The sequence below is a fragment of the Trachypithecus francoisi genome, unplaced genomic scaffold, assembly GCF_009764315.1.
Source record: "Trachypithecus francoisi isolate TF-2019V2 unplaced genomic scaffold, Tfra_2.0 Lachesis_group12, whole genome shotgun sequence".
In the NCBI taxonomy this organism is placed as follows: Eukaryota; Metazoa; Chordata; class Mammalia; order Primates; family Cercopithecidae; genus Trachypithecus; species Trachypithecus francoisi.
Genome location: NW_022681457.1, coordinates 84,244,905 through 84,263,615, shown reverse-complemented (window position 1 = coordinate 84,263,615; position 18,711 = coordinate 84,244,905). Strand labels below are relative to the sequence as shown.

The 18,711-nt window shown below is 56.9% G+C and overlaps 1 protein-coding gene across 2 annotated transcripts; it reads right to left on the bottom strand.

Moving 5' to 3' along the window:
- Positions 1-377: 377 nt before the first annotated feature.
- Positions 378-18,356, bottom strand: COL9A2 (collagen type IX alpha 2 chain). Of its 2 annotated transcripts, none has more exons than XM_033226959.1 (33): positions 18,110-18,356; positions 17,363-17,538; positions 15,836-15,919; positions 14,603-14,638; positions 14,457-14,519; positions 12,995-13,048; positions 12,839-12,874; positions 12,721-12,744; positions 12,318-12,371; positions 11,919-11,972; positions 11,756-11,803; positions 11,490-11,546; positions 11,353-11,406; positions 10,968-11,021; positions 10,517-10,570; positions 10,365-10,418; positions 10,192-10,245; positions 7,802-7,855; positions 7,313-7,366; positions 7,045-7,098; positions 5,772-5,816; positions 5,342-5,395; positions 4,741-4,794; positions 4,417-4,470; positions 4,261-4,332; positions 4,005-4,040; positions 3,866-3,910; positions 3,744-3,776; positions 3,422-3,568; positions 3,022-3,076; positions 2,500-2,688; positions 1,695-1,772; positions 378-1,267 (listed from the first exon to the last, which is right to left on the bottom strand). In XM_033226959.1, the coding sequence occupies exons 2-33, from the start codon at positions 17,435-17,437 to the stop codon at positions 1,068-1,070; spliced, it is 2,079 nt and encodes a 692-aa protein (XP_033082850.1). In that variant the 5' UTR covers positions 17,438-17,538; positions 18,110-18,356; the 3' UTR covers positions 378-1,067. The 2 variants fall into 2 exon arrangements, with proteins under 2 accessions (XP_033082850.1, XP_033082849.1); XM_033226958.1 differs by lacking the exon at positions 18,110-18,356 and adding an exon at positions 17,838-17,932.
- Positions 18,357-18,711: the final 355 nt, after the last annotated feature.

Below are 18,711 nucleotides of genomic sequence, written 5' to 3'. Positions count from 1 at the left end.
CCAGCTCCTACCCCAGGGCCAGCACACCATGGGTGCTGAAACTCACAGAGGACCTTCCAAGTGGCAGACCCTGGCAAGACACTGGGTGTGCTATACTGGGATGAAAAAGATACAGGTGGGTCCTTGCCACAGTTGTACAACGGCTCAAAAGGGATTCACCCAAAGTTACACAGTAGGTCAGCATCCTGCCTCCATTCTTAGGTTCCTCTCACAGATGTTCCTCAAAAATGCCATGCCATCCTAATGCTCAGAATTCAGGTGCCCAGAGAAAACGCCCCATCCTGCCTTCCCCCTCCAGAGCCTCTGTCCTTCCTGCCTGGGTATTGGAGGCCCAGTAACAACTGCCCCATCCACAAGAAGAGAAGCCCAACAACTGTCCTGGTTAACGCCAGGATAGAATAACTCCGATATCCCGGTTTGTACCCAACTTGGGAACTTTTATTTACAGAAAGGCCTGGGCGGATCTGGGGAGAAAGGGGTGGAGAGTTATGCGAGAAAGAGAAGGGGGTTGATGTTTAAATACTCAGTTGGGAGGCAGGGAAGGAAGTAGTGGGGCTGGCTTAAGGGTATAGCCGCCTCAGGGTAGTCACCCAGCAGCAGTCACCTGGTAGGTCAGAGAGTGAGATGGGCTCAGGAACTGGCAGAGACCTCAGTCATTAATCCTCGAGCTGAGGGGTGGAACTGTAGCTGGGCAGGGCCCAGGCCTCCCGGGTGCCCACATCCCACTGACCCAAGGACAAGATGGCCAGTGGAGAATGGTGCAGATTAAGATGTTTGTTTTGGTAACAGCTGAGTGATGTTCCCTGGAAGGAAAGCCACCCTATTCCTTCAGAGCTTCGACTCCATCGACACCACTTGCCCTGTGTGTTGGCCTCACTTTTTCACCCATCAGTGCTCTCCCTCCCCTTCCCCGATGTTTAGAATTCCTTTTCCTCAGGACTCCTGGGTTCCAGACAGAAGGTCCTGGGGGAGATGGTTTCCTGGGTTGGGGATGGGTACATGTCCACCCGGAGGGGACCTGGTCCTTCCCCCCAGGATGCCTGCCAGGCTCTGTCCGGGCCTGATGCTCAAGGCCCCTTGATGGATCCGGGCTCTGCAAGGCGGGCAGAGGCATAGGCCGAAGCTCCAAGGCAGGCTGCAGGTTCACAGAAGCCTGGCAGCCCCACGGGGCCTGGCAGCCCAGGTCGACCTGCCTCTCCTGGAGCCCCTGGGGACCCTCGATCGCCATCCTTGCCGTTGATTGCCTGGCCAGGCCGGCCAGGGAGTCCTGTGAACAGGAGAAAGTTAAGACATTAGGGGCGCCTCTTGCCTCAGATCCAGAATTTTGAAGGTGGAGAAATTTTTCAGATGGGGAAAATGAGGCCAAAGACACCACAGGAGAAGGGACTATGCCCCAGAGGCAGAGATTATGTGATTGTCCCCTACTCCCAGCTCCCAGTGAGCTTTGGGAGCAAACGTCCCTTCTGTCACCTTCGTGAAGTAATGGTGGTGGGTCCTGGGAAGTCCTGAGAGGTTCAGCTTCCAGAGCTAGAACCACCCAGGGACTCCCGGGTGCTCCAAAGGGGTGCAGAAGCTGGGTATCAAGGACTGAGCTGGCTGAGCATGTGGCCGTCATGGAGGAGACCCTGGTGTCCACGTGTCATTCATTCCCAAGCTGAGGAACACACTGTAGCTGGGCAGGGCCAACAGCTTACCTGGGATCCCTGGGGGCCCAGGCATCCCGGGGTGCCCCCGTCCCACTTCTCCTGGATCACCCTTCTCTCCACGTTTTCCTGTAGACAAAAAAGGGAATCTTCGTTTTTCAGAATTGAAAAATGCTTTTCCTCTATTTTTTGCTATGTTTCACACACAGAAATTATTCCTGTTTTGTGCTAGTTTATAATAGAGGAAAGTTGGAAATGATCATGCAGGGCTTGTTAAATAAAGGAAGGTGCAGACAAAGGATGGAAGATTATGTAACCAATAAAGTTTATTACAGGAAAGTAAGCATAACAGTATCTAGCATTTACTGTGGATCAAGCAGTGAACTAAGACGAACTCTATATGAACTACTGTCCTCACTGCCACACTATGAGGTGGGTACTTTCAGTGTCCCCATTTTACAGATGGTAAACCCAAGGCCCAGGGAAATTAGTAGGTAACTTGTCTGAGAGCCACGCTGAGAAAGGGGAGTCTGGATTCACACCCATGTGTGGCTCCCGCCTGCCTGCTTTACTGCTCTGCTGGTCTCCACCCCATCTCTATTGACATGGAAAGATGCTTATGGGGTATCACAAAGCACATTCAAAAACAAATCCCAGAAACCCCGAGCGATAAAAATAGTACATTCATTTCCATCCATTTGTTACTGGGAAAGAAAGTCCAGGAGTGTCTCCTGGACTATGTGGCTGAGGGACCGGGGAAGGGTGTGTATGTCATCCTGGGAAGGGAATGGGGAAAGGGCAGGCTGGGACAAATCCCCCTGCCTGGCCCCCACGCCCACCGCAGAGGAGCACTCACCCTTGGGCCCCGTGTTCCCGATCTGACCCACGGCTCCCACGATGCCAGGAACACCCCGAGGGCCAGGGTGCCCATGGGGTCCCTGCTTGCCTGGGTACCCAGGGGGCCCAGGAGGTCCTGGGGGACCCACCATGCCCACTGCACCCAGGGCTTCCCGCTTGGCACTCACGGCGACCTCTGCCAGTTGCTCTGGAGGGAGGGAGGGAGGGAGGGAGAGGGAGGTCTATGAGGTGGGTGTCAGCAGTAACACGAGGGGAGGCAGAGCATCCTGTGGGCCCTGGCCCCTAGGTTTGCAGACAGCAAAGCACCATGTTTAAGTTCCCCCTTCCTTGGGCTCTGTTTTGCGGAAGTCAAAGGCCCAGAGTGACTTATTTAAGGTCCCGAAGTCCTTCGGAGACTGGGCTGGAAGGAGCCTCCAGGACTCCAGATTTTCAGACAAGTGAACACATGGAGGCTCCGGGAAGGTGTGAGGGGCCGACGATGCCCTCGAACGGACTGTGAGGAGGGGTTGCTGCCCCTCACCTTGCAGCATCTTCAGCGCCACATCCACGATGTGCTGGTCAGTGGCATCCCGGCCCTGAAAGCAGAGGCCTTTCAGGGAGAAGCCCCCGGCTGCAAGGGCCCACCGCTCCTGCTCCCACCTGGCTGAGCGTGAGGCCGCCATGGAGGAGACTCTGGTGTCCAGAGTCATTAATTCCCAAGCGGAGGAACAGACTGTACCTGGGCAGGGCCACGGGCTTACCTCGGAAGGTCGCGGGGTAATCCCTCAGGCTGCTCTCACAGCCTTCCTGTCTGCTCTGGGCTTGGAACCCGTCTCGGGGAAGTCGGTGAGTCTCTGGGAACCCCTAGCCTTTGGCCGGTAAGCTGCACCCCGGAACAGATCTACCTAGAAGAATCACCCCTACCCCAGGGCCCAACTCACCGCCACGCCCTGTCTCCCGGGCTGTCCTGGAACGCCTCGGTTCCCCACCAGTCCTCGAGGGCCGGGGAGCCCAGGGGAGCCCTGAACCCCTGGGGCGCCCGCATCCCCACTGGGGCCGGGGTAGCCGGGTTCTCCACGTACTCCTTGCTATGGGAGGATGGGGTGGGAGCAGAGCCGGGTGAGAAGGCACCCGGCGGGGTGGGTGAGAGTGGGGGGTGGGGGTCCAGGAAAGGGGTGGGGCTGGGAGAAGGGAGGGGCCGGGAGAGTGGAGGTCCCAGGGCTGCCCAAGAAAGTCGGAGAACGCGGGGAGGGGAGGACGCACCTGTCCCTTGGGCCCCGGCTCGCCGGACTCGCCCTGAAGGCACAAGGAGCCACGGTCACGAAGCGGTGGGGGACCCCGGGGCCAGCCGCCGCTCCCCGCCCTTCCCCAGGTCGCGCGCTCACCTTCTCGCCTTTCTCTCCAGGGAGGCCGGCCACCCCCGGGTCACCCTGCAGAGAGAACCACGGGTCAGACGCGCGGTGGCCGTGGCGGGGACGCGGAGCACGGTTGGGGGTGGCTGAGAATAGGGACGCTGGGACTCACCACTCCGCCGCGAGGCCCGGTCTTCCCTGGGGAGCCCTGGAGAAAGCGTGGAGTGAGGGGTTTGGCGAGTTACCCCCTCCACGGGGTCCCCCACCTAACTTTCTGCCACACCCCTCTTTCCAACTCTGCCTCGCCGACCAGACCAGAACCCTGCGACCTGCAGGTTTGCAGGCTCCGGAAGGATCTGCGTCCTGCCGACCCCACTCCCCCTGTTTTAGGGTCCCTTTCCCAGGTGTTTCCCAGCCCCATCTGGTACCTTGTCTCCTTTGATGCCCGGTAAGCCTTGGGGCCCTGGAATTCCAGGGGAGCCCTGCTCCCCCTTAGGGCCCTGAGATGAAAAGAAACCAAAGGAATAAATGGAATGGGGGGCCTGGATATGATGCCATGCCCACCTCAGCTGGCCTGCACTCACCTGCCTTCCCTGAGGGCCCGGCTGCCCCACTGGACCCCTCTCGCCCTGGTCACCCTGAAATGGAAAGAGAAGGTCACACCCTCAGCAGCTCTCAGCAGATGCAGCCTCTCGCACCCGGGCCTGACACGGCATGGTCAGGGTGCCCTCCATTTCTGCTGTCACTGGCAGGGGGTCCTTTGCTCCACTTGGCAGACCAGCAAAGGAAACCCAGGCCGTGCCTGGCGAGGCCTCTCACAGTCTGGGCTGCATGGAGCAGGTGCTGTATCCAGCAGTCCCAGCTGCTGCAGAGGCCCCTGGCGAGGGGCCACTGTGCCAGGCACTTACCTTCTGTCCCATGATGCCCTGAGGACCAATTTCTCCTCGAGGCCCTGGCTCTCCCTGGAGGAAGGAGAATTTGGGGCTAAGCATTTGACCTGGTGGAACCCACCGTTCCACACCTGACCAGCCCCTCCCTACCCTTGGGTCTCAGCTAATTTGCTTCATCAGGGAAGGCTTCCCAGACCCCCTGTTCCATGCCTTTGGGTCCCTGTAGTTTTCCTTCAAAGGATCCAACACAATTTAAATTACTTATGTGATCATTTATTTCATGTCTATTTCTTCCATTAAACTATACCCTCCATGTGAGGAGGAGACTCATAGTTGCAAGTATTTAGTGAATGTTTATGCAATGAATCAATGAATGAAGAACTCTGCCTGCTGGATTCCCAGTCTGTCAACTTGATCATCTGGGAAGGTCACACTCCAGAACAGAGCCAGTCCCCACACTCCCTACAAGGTACAAAGGGAAATGGGCCCAGAGAGGAGAAAGAGCTTCCCTGGGTCATTGGGTCAGGGCAGAACCAGACTAAGTCTCCCTAGGTTAGGGCTCCACCCCACGGCCTCACCCTAAAGCAGGAACCCTTTTGTCAGTGGAGGGGGCACTTACCTCTTTCCCAGGGGGACCAGAGAATCCAGGAAGGCCCTGCGGGCCCGGCTCACCCTGCAGGAAAACACAGTTCTCAGGTCAGTCTGGGTGGCCCAGTCAGGCCCTTGGCCTCAGGGAAACCCAGTGAAGCCTGAACAGAGCCTGGAACCAAACGAGTTGCGGAGGGACAAAGGGTATTCTTGGTTCAGTCCTCTTGGCTCCTGATTTTCCTGTTTGTTTCTCCTCTGGATTTAAAGCCATGCCATCCTATCTGCACTGAGGCAGGCTGAGGAGTGCATGATGGGTGGGAGGTGGCAGGAGGGAGGTGGTTAGGCCCAAGGGGCTTATGTTCAGGCTGAGCCTCTGAGACTTGGCTGAGGCCTGGGCCTTGCTGTCTTCCTGGCCCCAGACTTCCTTGCTCAATTCTGTCCCCAGCTTGGGATCTCCTCACCTGGTCTCCAGGGCCTCCTTTTGTCCCAGGCTGGCCCGGCACACCCTGCAGAAAGAAGTTGAAGTCAGTTTCTGCCCTGGCATGGGGGAGCCCCATGCACCTGCTGCTTTGCCTCCCATCCCCAATCCAGATTTCCCCCACCTGTGGGGGCTGAACAACAGAAGGCCCAGCCATGGCATCATGAACTTAACTGTACTTTCCCACAGTGGTGGGAGACGAGTGGGGCACAGTGAATGGCCTGCCTTCCAGGACCTGGGGTCTATGGGTCTATGGGGAAGAGACGACTATGTGCTCTCAGGTGCCTGAGCCCAGGAACACAAGTTTGCACGTGTGCACAGAAACAGGTTTGGCCACTCAGTACTCCCACAGGGAGGGAGGGCAGGCTCCCATGGACTGGACTCCAGAAGGTATGGAATGGAGATGGCCCTGAATGATGAGAAGGTACAAAGAGACCAGAAAGGGCATTTCAAGCAGAGGGACCAGCAAAGGCCTAAAGGTGTGGAGGCAGAAAAGCCAAGGCCTGTTGAGAAGGGAAAGGAGAGGGGCCATTCCTGATATGGCAGGAGGGGCAGGTTGGGGTCAGATTATGGTGGTTATTGAATGCTAAGATGAGCCACGAGGACAAAAGTTGCATCTGTCCTGTTTATAATTGTTTACCTGCCACTTAGTATACCTCAGATATTCAATAATAATTTTTTTTTTTTTTTTGAGATGGAGTCTTGCTCTGTTGCCCAGGCTGGAGTACAACAGTGTAATCCTGGTTCAGTGTAACCTCTGCCTCCTGGGTTCAACCAATTTTCCTGCCTCAGCCTCCTGAATAGCTGGGATTACAGGCATGAGCCACCACGGCCGGCTAATTTTTGTATTTTTAGTAGAGATGGGGTTTCACCACATTGGCCAGGCTAGTCTTGAACTCCTGGCCTCAGCCTCCTAAAGTGCTGGGATTACAGGTATGAACCACTGCACCCAACCTCAATAACTACTTATTGAAGGACTGGACTGAATGACTTTTTCCTGGAGGCGGTGGGGAGTCATGAAAGGTGCTATAGTGGGGAAATGGTTAGATTCCATTTAGCCAGCATGGAGGACTGGAATAGCCAGAGAGAGGGCTAGAGTAATTGTCCAAGTGATGAGGCCCTCGCCAGGCCAGGGGCCACAGAGTTGGTAATGAGGCAAGAGGTGGTGACTGAGCAAGAACCCTGGGCGTGTGTGGATTCTAACCTCATCAGCCACTAACACCTGGCCAGCCCCCATGGCTCCACCTGATACTTACCGCTAGGCCCTGGTGGCCTGGGCTTCCTGGCCGTCCCGCCTGTCCTGCACTGCCCTGGGATAGACAGAGGACCAGAGATACAAATTAAAGCTCCAGCCAGAGGGCCATGGCTTCTACCCAGATGCAGATAGGGAAACTGAGATCCAGAGGCAAGAAAGGGCATGTCCATGACAGAACCGAGGACCCCAGGCTCTAGCTGTCTAGAACCTGCATGGTCGGACTCAAGGCCCTGCCCCTGCACCAATCCCAACTGCAGCCCCACTCCTACCTTCATGCCAGGCGTGCCTGGGGTCCCGTCCTTGCCGTTGATGCCTGGGGGGCCCTACTCAGGAGGAAAGTTCAAGGCAGAGTGACAATGCGGAGATGTCTGGGGTCCAGTCACCCACCCCTGTTCCTCTGTGACAGCTGCAGTGTGCAGGGAGGGAGTGGCTCTGGTCATCCCAGGAAGCCCCACCAGCCAACTGGGGGAGGGGAGCTGAAGAGGGAAGGGGGTGAGGCTCATGGAACACAGCCCTTCCCTAGTGTGGAGGGTGGTGTCCCCGACTGCTGCAAGCTCCCCATGACCTCCCTTATGTCATCGCCCCTGTTTACAGGTGAAGAAACTGAGGCACAGAAAGGGAGGCATTTCCTGAGGTTACAGAGCCGGCCCACCAGTTGCAGAGTTCAGACTAGCATCCCAGGCTTCTCTTCTGGGGGTTTGGACAAAGCAACAGGGCCCTGGTCTCTGTCCTGGTGGGCCTAGGCCTCTGGCACCTACCGTTGCTCCCTTCGGGCCTGTGATCCCCTGGGGTCCACGAATACCTGGGCTGCCCTGCAAAGTGGAGAGAGACCAGGTCACCTTCAGGATATTGGGTCCGTGTCTGGCTGTGCAGAGAGGGGAACCACTGAGAACAGTGGCCTCTGGGTCCCAGAGTTCCTCTGGCACAGGCCACACCATGCAGGGGCCGGAGGAGGGAGCATTGGGAGTACCCTTCCTGCCCTGGCACCAGCAGGAGGGAGAAGTCAGTGCCAGGAGGCCAGGCTGGGCTGAGCAGGAGCAGGGGTGGGAGCCAGCATCCACTGAGACTCTGGCCAAGGCCCCACACTCCACTCAGCCAAAGGAACACAACAACCAAATGCAGTGTATGGATGCTGTGTGAGTCTCGATTTGAACAAGAACCAGGAAAAGACAATTTTGAGATAATTGGGAAAAACTGAACAGAGACTGGTCATTAGATGATGTTAGGAAGTACTTGTTTATTTTGTCAGTTGTGATAACGTGATTATATGAGAATGAGTGCTTATTGTTTAGAGATATGTACAAAAGTATCTAGGGGTGAGATGATAGGATGTTAAGGATTTACTTGAAAACATCAGAGCAAAGCAATAACAAAAGCAAAGGAAGGAGGGGGCTGGGAAATAGAGGATACAAGAATGACAAAATGTTAGTCACTGAATTGGAACCTGTGATAGGTACATGGGGATTCTTTATATCACTCTCACTGGTTTTCTGTATAGTTAAAAAATCACATTAAAAAAACTAGATATGGCCGGGCGTGTTGACTCACGCCTGTGATCCCAGCACTTTGGGAGGCCGAGGCAGGTGGATCACCTGAGGTCAGGAGTTCGAGACTAGCCTGACCAACATGGTGAAACGCTATCTCTACTAAAAATACAAAATTAGCTGAGCGTGGTGGTGCATGCCTGTAATCCCAGCCACTTGGGAGGTTGAGGCAGGAGAATCTCTTGAACCAGGGAGGCGGAGGTTGCAGTGAGCTGAGATTGTACCATTGCACTCCAGCCTGGGCAACAAGAAAACAAAACTCTGTCTCAAAAACAAAACACAACAAAACGCCGGGCGCGGTGGCTCAAGCCTGTAATCCCAGCACTTTGGGAGGCCGAGACGGGTGGATCACGAGGTCAGGAGATCGAGACCATCCTGGCTAACACGGTGAAACCCCGTCTCTACTAAAAAAATACAAAAAATTAGCCGGGCGAGATGGCGGGCGCCTGTAGTCCCAGCTACTCGGGAGGCTGAGGCGAGAGAATGGCGTAAACCCGGGAGGCGGAGCTTGCAGTGAGCTGAGATCCGGCCACTGCACTCCAGCCTGGGCGACAGAGCAAGACTCCGTCTCAAAAAAAAAAAAAAAAAAAAAAAAAAAAAAAGAAAAAACACAACAAAACAACTAGATGATCTCTGCTGTCCAATAGAAAAAGAAAAGTGTAAGAATTTTTTAAATTTTTTTTTTTTGTTTTTTTTTTTTGAGACGGAGTCTCGCTCTGTCGCCCGGGCTGGAGTGCAGTGGCCGGATCTCAGCTCACTGCAAGCTCCGCCTCCCGGGTTTACGCCATTCTCCTGCCTCAGCCTCCCGAGTAGCTGGGACTACAGGCGCCCGCCACCTCGCCCGGCTAGTTTTTTGTATTTTTTTTTAGTAGAGACGGGGTTTCACCGTGTTAGCCAGGATGGTCTCGATCTCCTGACCTCGTGATCCGCCCGCCTCGGCCTCCCAAAGTGCTGGGATTACAGGCTTGAGCCACCGCGCCCGGCCGAATTTTTTAAATTTTAAAAAGAAAAAATAATAATTAAAAAAACTAAATAATAATAACAGTTAACTGTGTTTTCTGCTCCATTTTTCTGTAAACTTAAAACTGCTTCCCCCAACAGGTCTATTAATTAGAAAAAAAAAAAAAAGAGTTAAGAGAACTGGGATCCAGACCAAATCCCATTAGCCCCATGGCTGATTTGCTGGAATCTCATTGTCTGGCCCCAGTGACCATGGGACTGGATCCCAGGGCTTCTCCTAACGTCTGAATTTGGGCTGACTGGGCTCTTGGCACAGACGGTCCTCTCCAGCAGGTCACCCACTTGTGCGCACACACACTCACTCATACACACATACATACACTCACACTCACACATATACACACACTCAGAGATATCCTCACACACATACTCATACACTACACACACAGCCTCACACATATTCTACACACACCCTCACACACAGTCTACACTCACACTGCACACACACACTGCACATTCACACGCAGTACACATTCACATTCACACACTCACACCACACACACACACACAGCCTTAGGGAGAGCTTTGTCCTGCCCAGTACTCCCCAGGGGTCCTGACTGAACAATGGGTGCCTGAGGACTCACCACGTCGCCCTTCTCCCCAGCTCGGCCTGGCGGTCCCCTAGGACCTTCCTCACCCTGGCAAGAAAGACAAGCAGGAATCCAGGTCACACAGGCTCAGGGGGAGCCATGCCCACTCTGTGGCTGTAGCTGTAGGAGCTCCAGCCTCAGGGGTGGGGAAGCAAAAGCAGGCTTACCGGTGGCCCAGTGGCACCGATGGTGCCCACCATGCCTTTATATCCATGAGGGCCCTGCGGACAGGAAAGGGTTGCAGGTCAGTCCTGGCTGAACTCCGCGGCCAGAAGGCGGCTCCTGGAAGCTCTTGTATGACATCCCGAGATTCACTTACCGTCTCTCCCTTGGGCCCTGCCATGCCCGGGTAGCCCCTGATGCCCTGGGGACCCTGTTGAGACAGGAAAATGACAGCAATGGCAATTGCAAGGCCCACGTCATGATACCTTGTCTGACGCCCACCTTCAGCCTTACAGTGCCCTTTTGAGGTAGGCAGTAGAGTCTCTGTCTTGTGGATGGGACACTGAGGTTCAGAGATGAGGAGGGACTCACTTGGTTACTCAAAGGGACAGTGGCAGACCTGGACCTCAGCCTGGGGCTTCTTGCTGACAGCTTTGGTTCCCGTCCCTCATTCCTGACAGTTTCAGCCTCCCTCTCCCCATCCAGAGATGCTCCCAGCTAGACACAGGTGTCTCTTTTACAAGCTAGAGGCCTGAGCAGGGGAATGACTCCATTAAGGGCTTCTGGGGTGAGGGAGAAGAGGGCCGCTGAGGCAAGGTGTTCCTTACCGGTGGTCCAGGGATGCCTTGCTCTCCAGAGGCACCCACGTCTCCCTTGGGACCCTAAAGGGCAGGGATGAGCTGTCAGACGGACAGGCAGATGGAAAAACACATATATAGACAAGCAAAGATACCATCTCCTTTCCCCTGCACAAGCAGACAGGAAGGACTCCTACAAACCATACAGTCCCATGTCACAGATAGAGAAAGGCCAAGCAAGGAGACATGACCAGAGACATGCCGACCTGGAGCACAGGCCTCCAGCCCGCGGCTCAAGGCTCTGTCCCCAGAACCCACAGGGGAAGGGGAAGGGGAAGGGATGAAGAAGGGGACAGAGCTCTGTAGGACCGTCTCCACGTATCCTCGACCCACAGCCCTCACCCCTCGCACTCACCGGCTTCCCCTGGCGGCCAGGATCACCCAGAACCCCGCGTTTGCCTGCATGTCCCTGAAGGGAAGGAGAGAGCTCAATACGAGGTCCCCTCCTGTCACCTGGACCACCCTCCCAAGATTCAGGCCAGGAGCTCTCACCTTCACTCCCTGCAGCCCTGGGGGACCTTTCATCCCCGCTGGACAGTTGGTTGGACACTGGAAAAAGAAAAATCCACAAGGCCCTGTGATCAGCTGGGCGGTGCGCCCCCATCTCTCCAACTCCTGTGCTCTCCTCCGCCTCACCTGGTGGAACCCCTGCCCTACAGCCCCTCCCCATCTCTCCCGACCCCGCCATCTCTGCGGCCCGGCCTCCCTGCATTAGCCCCGCCCCCTGCATTAGCCCCGCCCCAGACCTCGCCTCTCACCAGGAAATCCGCACTGCCTTCCAGACCCTGGATGGTTCCCGGGCGACCCTGAGAGGAGACGTGAAGATGGAGCTTTGCCTGACCCTTTCCCGCTGCAGGCTTGCTCAAAGACCCTTCTCCTTCCCCTGCACTTTGCCATATCGGGGGTTCTGGGGACACTTACAGGTTTCCCTGGAGGTCCTGGGGGACCCGATGGTCCATCTGGTCCAGGGTCTCCCTGGAAGCAAAAGAAGCCCAAATCATACCTCTGACCAGCCCTTCCCAGCTTACCCTAGTGCCCTTCTCCAGGTCCTGCCGCTGCCCTGTCCACCCTGTCTTCCCGGTCACCTTGTGAGATCCACCATCTTGGGAGATCAAGGCCTGATTGACAGGGCATGGGGCCAGCCCTTGGCGTCCCTAAAAGACCTAGGGCCGGGTGGGCTCATAGGAGGGGCTTCTGCCCCAGACCTGGAGGAGTTTCCCAGTGGCCAGGAGCAGGCCCAGGAACTTCCAGAAAGACCACCCAGCTTGCCAGCTTGGAGATAGAAGGCAGGAGGCAGTGAACAAGGTGGCTGGGGCTCACCTTGGGGCCTGGGATTCCAATCTCACCAGGGAGGCCAACAGGTCCAGGCGGTCCCTGGGGAGCAGAGAGTGGATGGTCAGGATGCCTCAGAGGGTCAGATACCCTGGGCATGAAGGTAGAGACAGGCAACCAAAGCCCGTTTCTCCACTTTTACTTTTTTTTTTTTTTTTTTTTTGCCAACCCCCGAGAGACTGACAGCCTGGGGCTTTAAGGACCAGAGAATTGCAGAGCCAGTGGACAGGCCCAGAGTGGGCTGGCCCTGGGTCTCTGGCAGGTCTACCTATTCCCGACACTATCACAGCACGCTGGCCCCTCCCCATGGCGGCCATTCCCTTGAAGCCTTTCTGTTGTCCCCTCCTTCCCTGGGAGCTCTGGGGACCCTGCCCTATCCCTGAGGACTTACAGGAGGTCCAGCAAAACCAGGGCCCTGTAACAGAAGGAAAGAAAATTGGCTTCATGGCTCTCTCTGCAGATCCCCTCTCCCCCGAGAGTCCCTCGAAGCCCTTGCAGGTTGTACTCACCGGAAGGCCAGGAGGACCAGGAAGCCCGGGCTGGCCCTGCAGGAGCAACGAGAAAGGCTCAGAGACTGGGGTTTCCCTGGCCCTACTTCCTATCTACAGCCACTCCCAAATGCTGGCCCTAGATTGCCCCTGCTGAGACCCCAGCAGGCACCTTACCTTGACTCCAGGGATCCCCATGGGGCCAGGCTCCCCCTTGGCTCCAGTTAAACCCTGTGGAAGAATGAAAATGTAGGATCAGTGAGGGCCTACCTGCCCCCTGACCCACAGAGCAGGGCAGGTTCAAGGGTCCCTCCTGGGTGGGCCGATGCTCCCTTTCATCATACCTCACAAAGGCCTGGGAACCTCGACACCTGTCTTTCCTTTTCCCCAGTTCCCATAGTAACCCTAGGAGGCAGGTAGAACAATTCCCTTCTTTTGAAAGATGAGAAACCAAAGCCCAAAGATTTGGCTGCATGCCAGGCCCAGGCTTCATGCCTCTGGGTTCAGGAGTCCAAAGACCTAGCCATGGGTCAAGATTGGTCATTTGCTTGATGTCCTGCCCTGGCAACTTTTTCCTTTTCTTTTCTTTCTTTACTTTCTCTTCTTTCTTTTCTTCCTTCCCTTCCCTTCCCCTCCCCTCCCTTCCCCTTTCCTTCCTTCCAACACAGTCTCACTCTGTTGCCCAGGCTGGAGTGCAGTGGTGCAAGGTCAGTTCACTGCAACCCCCGCCTCCTGGGTTCAAGTGATTCTTGTGCCTCAGCCTCCCAAGAAGCTGGGACCACAGGCACGCGCCACCACGCTTGGGTAATTTTTGTATTTTTAGTAGAGACGGAGTTTTGCCATCTTGGCCAGGCTGGTCTTGAACTCCTGACCTCAAGTAATCTGCCCACCTTAGCCTCCCAAAGTGCTGGGATTACAGGCATGAGCCGCCACACCAGGCCACTGGAAGCTTTTTCTGAGCCTTAGTTTCTCATGTGGGTGCCTCTCTGAGTGGATGTGAGAACCAATGCAATATAGAAGGCAATATGCCTTGTAATCGTTGCAGGGTGTGGGTGAATTTGAAGAGGCCCTGGTGATAGTCCCAGCCCTGGTCACACCTCATGAACCAGCAGGGCTGAGGCAAGTCATGGGGGTTTCTCCTTTCTCTCATCTTTCAGTGACTGACCCAGTGTAACTCCCACCAGATGTCGTCCTCATGCCCCTGGGGCTGGCTGTGTTCAGGAGCCTGTGACCTTGGGGGCCCCTGGGAGCTCTGTGGTATCAGCTAAATGATGTTTCTCTCCTGAGTCATGCCTGAGACTGTGGGCAGGGTCGGGGGAAGACCGGAGGGAAGGACAGGGCACACAAGGACATATTCAACCTGATCCTTGGAGGCCAGAAATGTGAGACTAAGTCCTGACTGCTGCAGGGGAGCAGACCCTCTCTTTGGACCCCGGTTGCCTGCAAATCAATGCCCCTGGCAGAGGGATGTGAGGTTCCAGGAAGGTCACAAGTCATACCAAGGTGAAGGGGGGCTCACAGCTAGAGAGTCTCCATCCTGCTGCCCATCTCTGAACAGATCAGTGAAGATGCCAGAGCCAGGCCCTGGAGGTCAATTGGTGGAGCCCTTCCCTACCCCACCCAACACGCAGGTACTCACATCAATCCCAGGCTTCCCGTCTGGACCATCTGGCCCAGCTTTGCCAGGCTCACCCTTGGGTCCCTTGAAAACAGAGATGGAACAAACATGAGCCAGAGGAGAGCAAGAGCCGGAAGGGTCAAGGCCAAAGAGGATAAAGCACTCACCGGAGGGCCAGCTTTGCCAGGGGGCCCCTTGTCACCCTGCAAGATACAAGTAGGTGAGACAGCACACTACGGCTCACGCTACCCCACGTGGGCACACACGGCCCTGGCAGGCCGCTCCTAAAAGCTCTCCTCACTCTCCTCTCTTCTGTCTACGTCCCCTAAGCCTTGCAATTTTTGAGAAAAGAGTCCCCTTTTCCTCAAAAATAAAATCCAAAAACAAATTATAGGAGCATGAGAATAAACCTGGCTGGGCTGGAGAGGGTGACAGCAACATGCAAGAAGGTACAGACATGCTGATGTCATGAGGTGCCAGCTGTGAGACCCACTACCAGGGCTGGGGGCTCCAAGCTGATGCCTCTTGGATTTGGGCACGTGTGGCAGGAAGGTTGGGGCTTCTGGAGAAACGTGAAGGGGGATGAGCAAGTTGGGCAGCAGCTCTATTCCAGACTGTAGGGCAGGAGAACAGGAAACTGAGCCAGTGGCAAGGACCAAGGGGGACTGTAAGGGGGAAATTCAGTGTTCCCAAGGAGGGAAGGACCTCCTTCCAGTGACAAAGGACCCTTGGTGGTGGGCAGGCAGGGCCGGTGGAATCCGATTTACCCCCAGAGAGGCCTCCAGGCATTTCAGAGCCCTCAGCAGCCAGGGCTTGGCCGGGGGCCCAGCATCCTGTGTTTGGGGGGTGGGGGCACCAGGTTGAATAGAAGTCTATCCAGACTGGTAAACATCAAGCGGCCCTCCTGCGGGAGCCTTCAGAATGAAGTATTTAACCCTCACCCTGCAGGGAACAAGCCCAGCTGATTCTAAATCAGGGAGAGAAAACCGAAGGGAAGAGACATGAGTCTGGCCCAAGCTGGTGGGCGGTCTGGCCAAGGCTCCCAATGACCCTGAAGAAGCGTCCAGATGTGCCAGAAGCAGGGTGAGGGGTTGAGGCGCCTCCTACCCAACAAGGAGGGGAAAGGAGAGGAGGGGGATGAGGCCTCGCTGTGAGCTGCGGCCGGCGGACTGAACAGTAGCTCCTTGTCCGTCGGCGGCTACAACCCGCTCCGCAAGTCAGGCCTGGACTGAGGTTTTTGCAGAACAAACGGCGTCCTTGTGGTGCGGGCCGGCGCCGCCTACTGGCGACGGGGACACTACATCTCTGGGCACCCCAGTCCCCACCCCCACCACAGCGCTCACAAAGTTCTCATTTGTCCGCCGCCTCCCGCCCGCCCTGGTCCCTGGTTAGAGACTCACGTCGATGCCGTCGGATCCAGGCACTCCCGGCGGTCCTGGGGGGCCCGGGGGGCCCGGGGGGCCCCGTTCTCCCGGTGGACCTCTCTGAAAACACACACGGCGGGGGCAGTCCTCAGACAGTGCGGGAAGCTGGGCGTCCCCGGGGCTGCAAGCGACCCTGGGAGCGGGGTCCTAGGGGCGCACCTCCTCCGTGAACTCCCACGTATTGAGAACCTTCTGCATAGCAGGCACTGTGTGCCATTACATGCATTATCTTAAAGAATACTCAGAACCGGGAGGCGGGCGCTGTTATGGGCCGCCGTTTGCAGTTGCAGAAACTGGCTCTGAACATGAAAGGTCCATGGTCACTGAGCGTGGGCGGCGGCGCCAGGACTCCGCCCTGGGTGCCCGACTCCTTCTACTGTGCCAGGTTGCCCTTGCGCGGTGGCAGTGGGGAATAGATGGAGACGTGGGCAGCTCAAATAAATCACAGATGGAATGCAAGGTTGTGCCTAGCAGGCTGCCGGCCCTCAGTGCGCGGTGACTCGGGTTATTGTTCTTATGTGAACGACAGGCAGAGATAGCGCCTCCTTCTCTCCCCATGGTGCGGGAAAACCCGACGGGAAAGTGGGGGAGGCGCAGGGAAAGGAGGTGTAGGGAGGTGAAGCGGGTACTCTCTTCCCACTCGGAGGGCCCCTTCCGCAGCACAACTGCCGGGTCCTCCCTCCGCTAAGTCCTGACTGCTGCCGGGAAGCAAGAGGAGCCTGCACCTCCCAGAAAGCAGACCCTCTCTCTGGACCCTGATTGCTTGCAATTCAATGCAGGTGAGTGTGAGGTTTCAGGGAGGTCACGAGTCATATCAAGGTGAGGGGAGCTCACAGCTGGAGAATCTCCGTCCTGCTGCCCATCTCTGAACAGATCAGAGATCTTAAAAGGCGGCCCTTTTCAGACGCCAGCTTGGACCCAGGCAGGGGTCCTGGTGCCCACGACCTCCCCAGGCCGCGAAGTGCCAGACTGGCGCCCCGCAGGCGAGCTCGGAACCACATCCAGCACCCCACGGGGCCCAGTCTCTGCCCTACCCGCGGGCCCGCAGCCCCCCGGCGGCCCTCGGAAGGGAGACGTGGGTTGGCGGGCAGGGCCGAGAGGCCGCCTAGGGGCGATAGCGGTGTCTGGTTGGAGCCGGCGCCCCCTGGGAGGCGGCGGGGGCGGAGGCTGCGCAGCGGGTGAATGAGCACCATTGTATGCCCTGCCACCTGGGCTCCCCGGGCTGCCAGGACCGGGCGCCAGCTCCTGCCCCACGCTGCCTGTCCCGGGCAGGGCAGCGCGTCTCGGGGTCCCCTCTGACTCTCCGACTCAGCCACCTCCATTCACGGTGCCGCGATGGGCACCATGTATGCACCCACCCAGGGGACCTGCCCGCAGCGCTGTCCTCAGGTGGCCCCTCCGGCTAGGGCTGTCAGTAGGCGCGGGCCACAGGCAGAGCTCCTCCATCCAGGACCCCAGACCCTGCACCCTGGACCCTGGCAGCGGAGGGGCTGCGAGACTTACGATCTGCGCCAGAGCGAGCACTAGCACCTGGAGAAGAACAAGGAGGCAGCGGGGGGCGGCCGCAGCGACGGCCATGGCGGGCGGCGAGGTCAAGGGGGACGGGTGCGGGTCCGCGCACGCACCGACGGCAGAGGCTCCTGGCGCTGGCTGTTCGCGGGCGGGGTGGGCCGGGGCTCCTGAATATGCGGGGGGCGGGGCGGGGGCCGGCGTGAGCTGTCACCTGAGAGGACCGGCGGGGTTGCGGGGAGGGAGGCCGGCGCCCGGTATCCAGCTCCGCCCCGCTCGGTCCACCCTCTGTCCTCTGCCCGGGCTTCCCGGGCGCCTTAGCCTGGTAATCCGAGGGGCGACCGGAGTACGGGACGGAGATGATGGTCCGGTTTCTTTGTGAGGAGGCATAAGGCCGTCTGAGGTCCCCCTCAGGACCTTCAGGCCCCAGCACCTTCCCCCGACGCACAGCCTGTGCCCCATCACTTACCCCAAGTCCTCTCCGAGGCCCAGACCGAGAGCGCCTCGGCCTCTGCAGACCTTGCTGCAGGCTCTCCCCAGCTCCCGCCCACCTTGCTCCCCTCTCCTCTGGCTCCTTCCTCTCCAAGCACAAACAAACAGGACTTTTCCATATTAATATGCCACAGCCCTTCCTGGATCAGCCGTCTCATGAATACTCCATCGGCCTCTTCCAGCTCTTTAGTGGAGTTGTGTGCACCTCCCCCAACCCCCAACTTCCTCACCTGGCTTTCACCTCCCTACCTCTGTCCCAACAAGCAGATCCGTCTCCTGGGGGTCTCCAGTGAAGCCCAACCCTTCTTCAGTCCTCCAGGCAGGAAGCTGTTGGCATCTTCACCTGACCTTGAAGTCTTCCCCATCCAAGCTCCTGCCATCCAGCTCCCCTTTTTCTATTCCCTTTTATTCTCTGCAGCTGCCTTAAGCACTGATGTGTTTAGGATTGGGCCTTCTCACTCCATGTTCATAGAAACAACTACCACTTTATTCACCAGAGTTTCCAAACCCCACTGTCCAGCATAGCCGGACTCCAGAGAGCCTTCCCTTCCCTACCACTCACTTCAGCAATATTGGTAAAATGCTTTGGAATCTGACTTTGTCACAATTATACATATGACTACAGGCACCTAATATCAGTTTCCTCATCTGTAATATGGGGATACTAATAGTCTATCTATCTATCGATCTATATGTATTTTTTAAAGACAGTCTTAAAAGGCTCTGGAGTGCAGTGGTGCGATGTCAGCTCACTGCAACCTCTCCTCCCGAGTTCAAGCGATTCCCCTGCTTCAGCCTCTCGAGTAGCTGGAATTACAGGCATGAGCCACAATGCCTGGCTAAGTTTTATA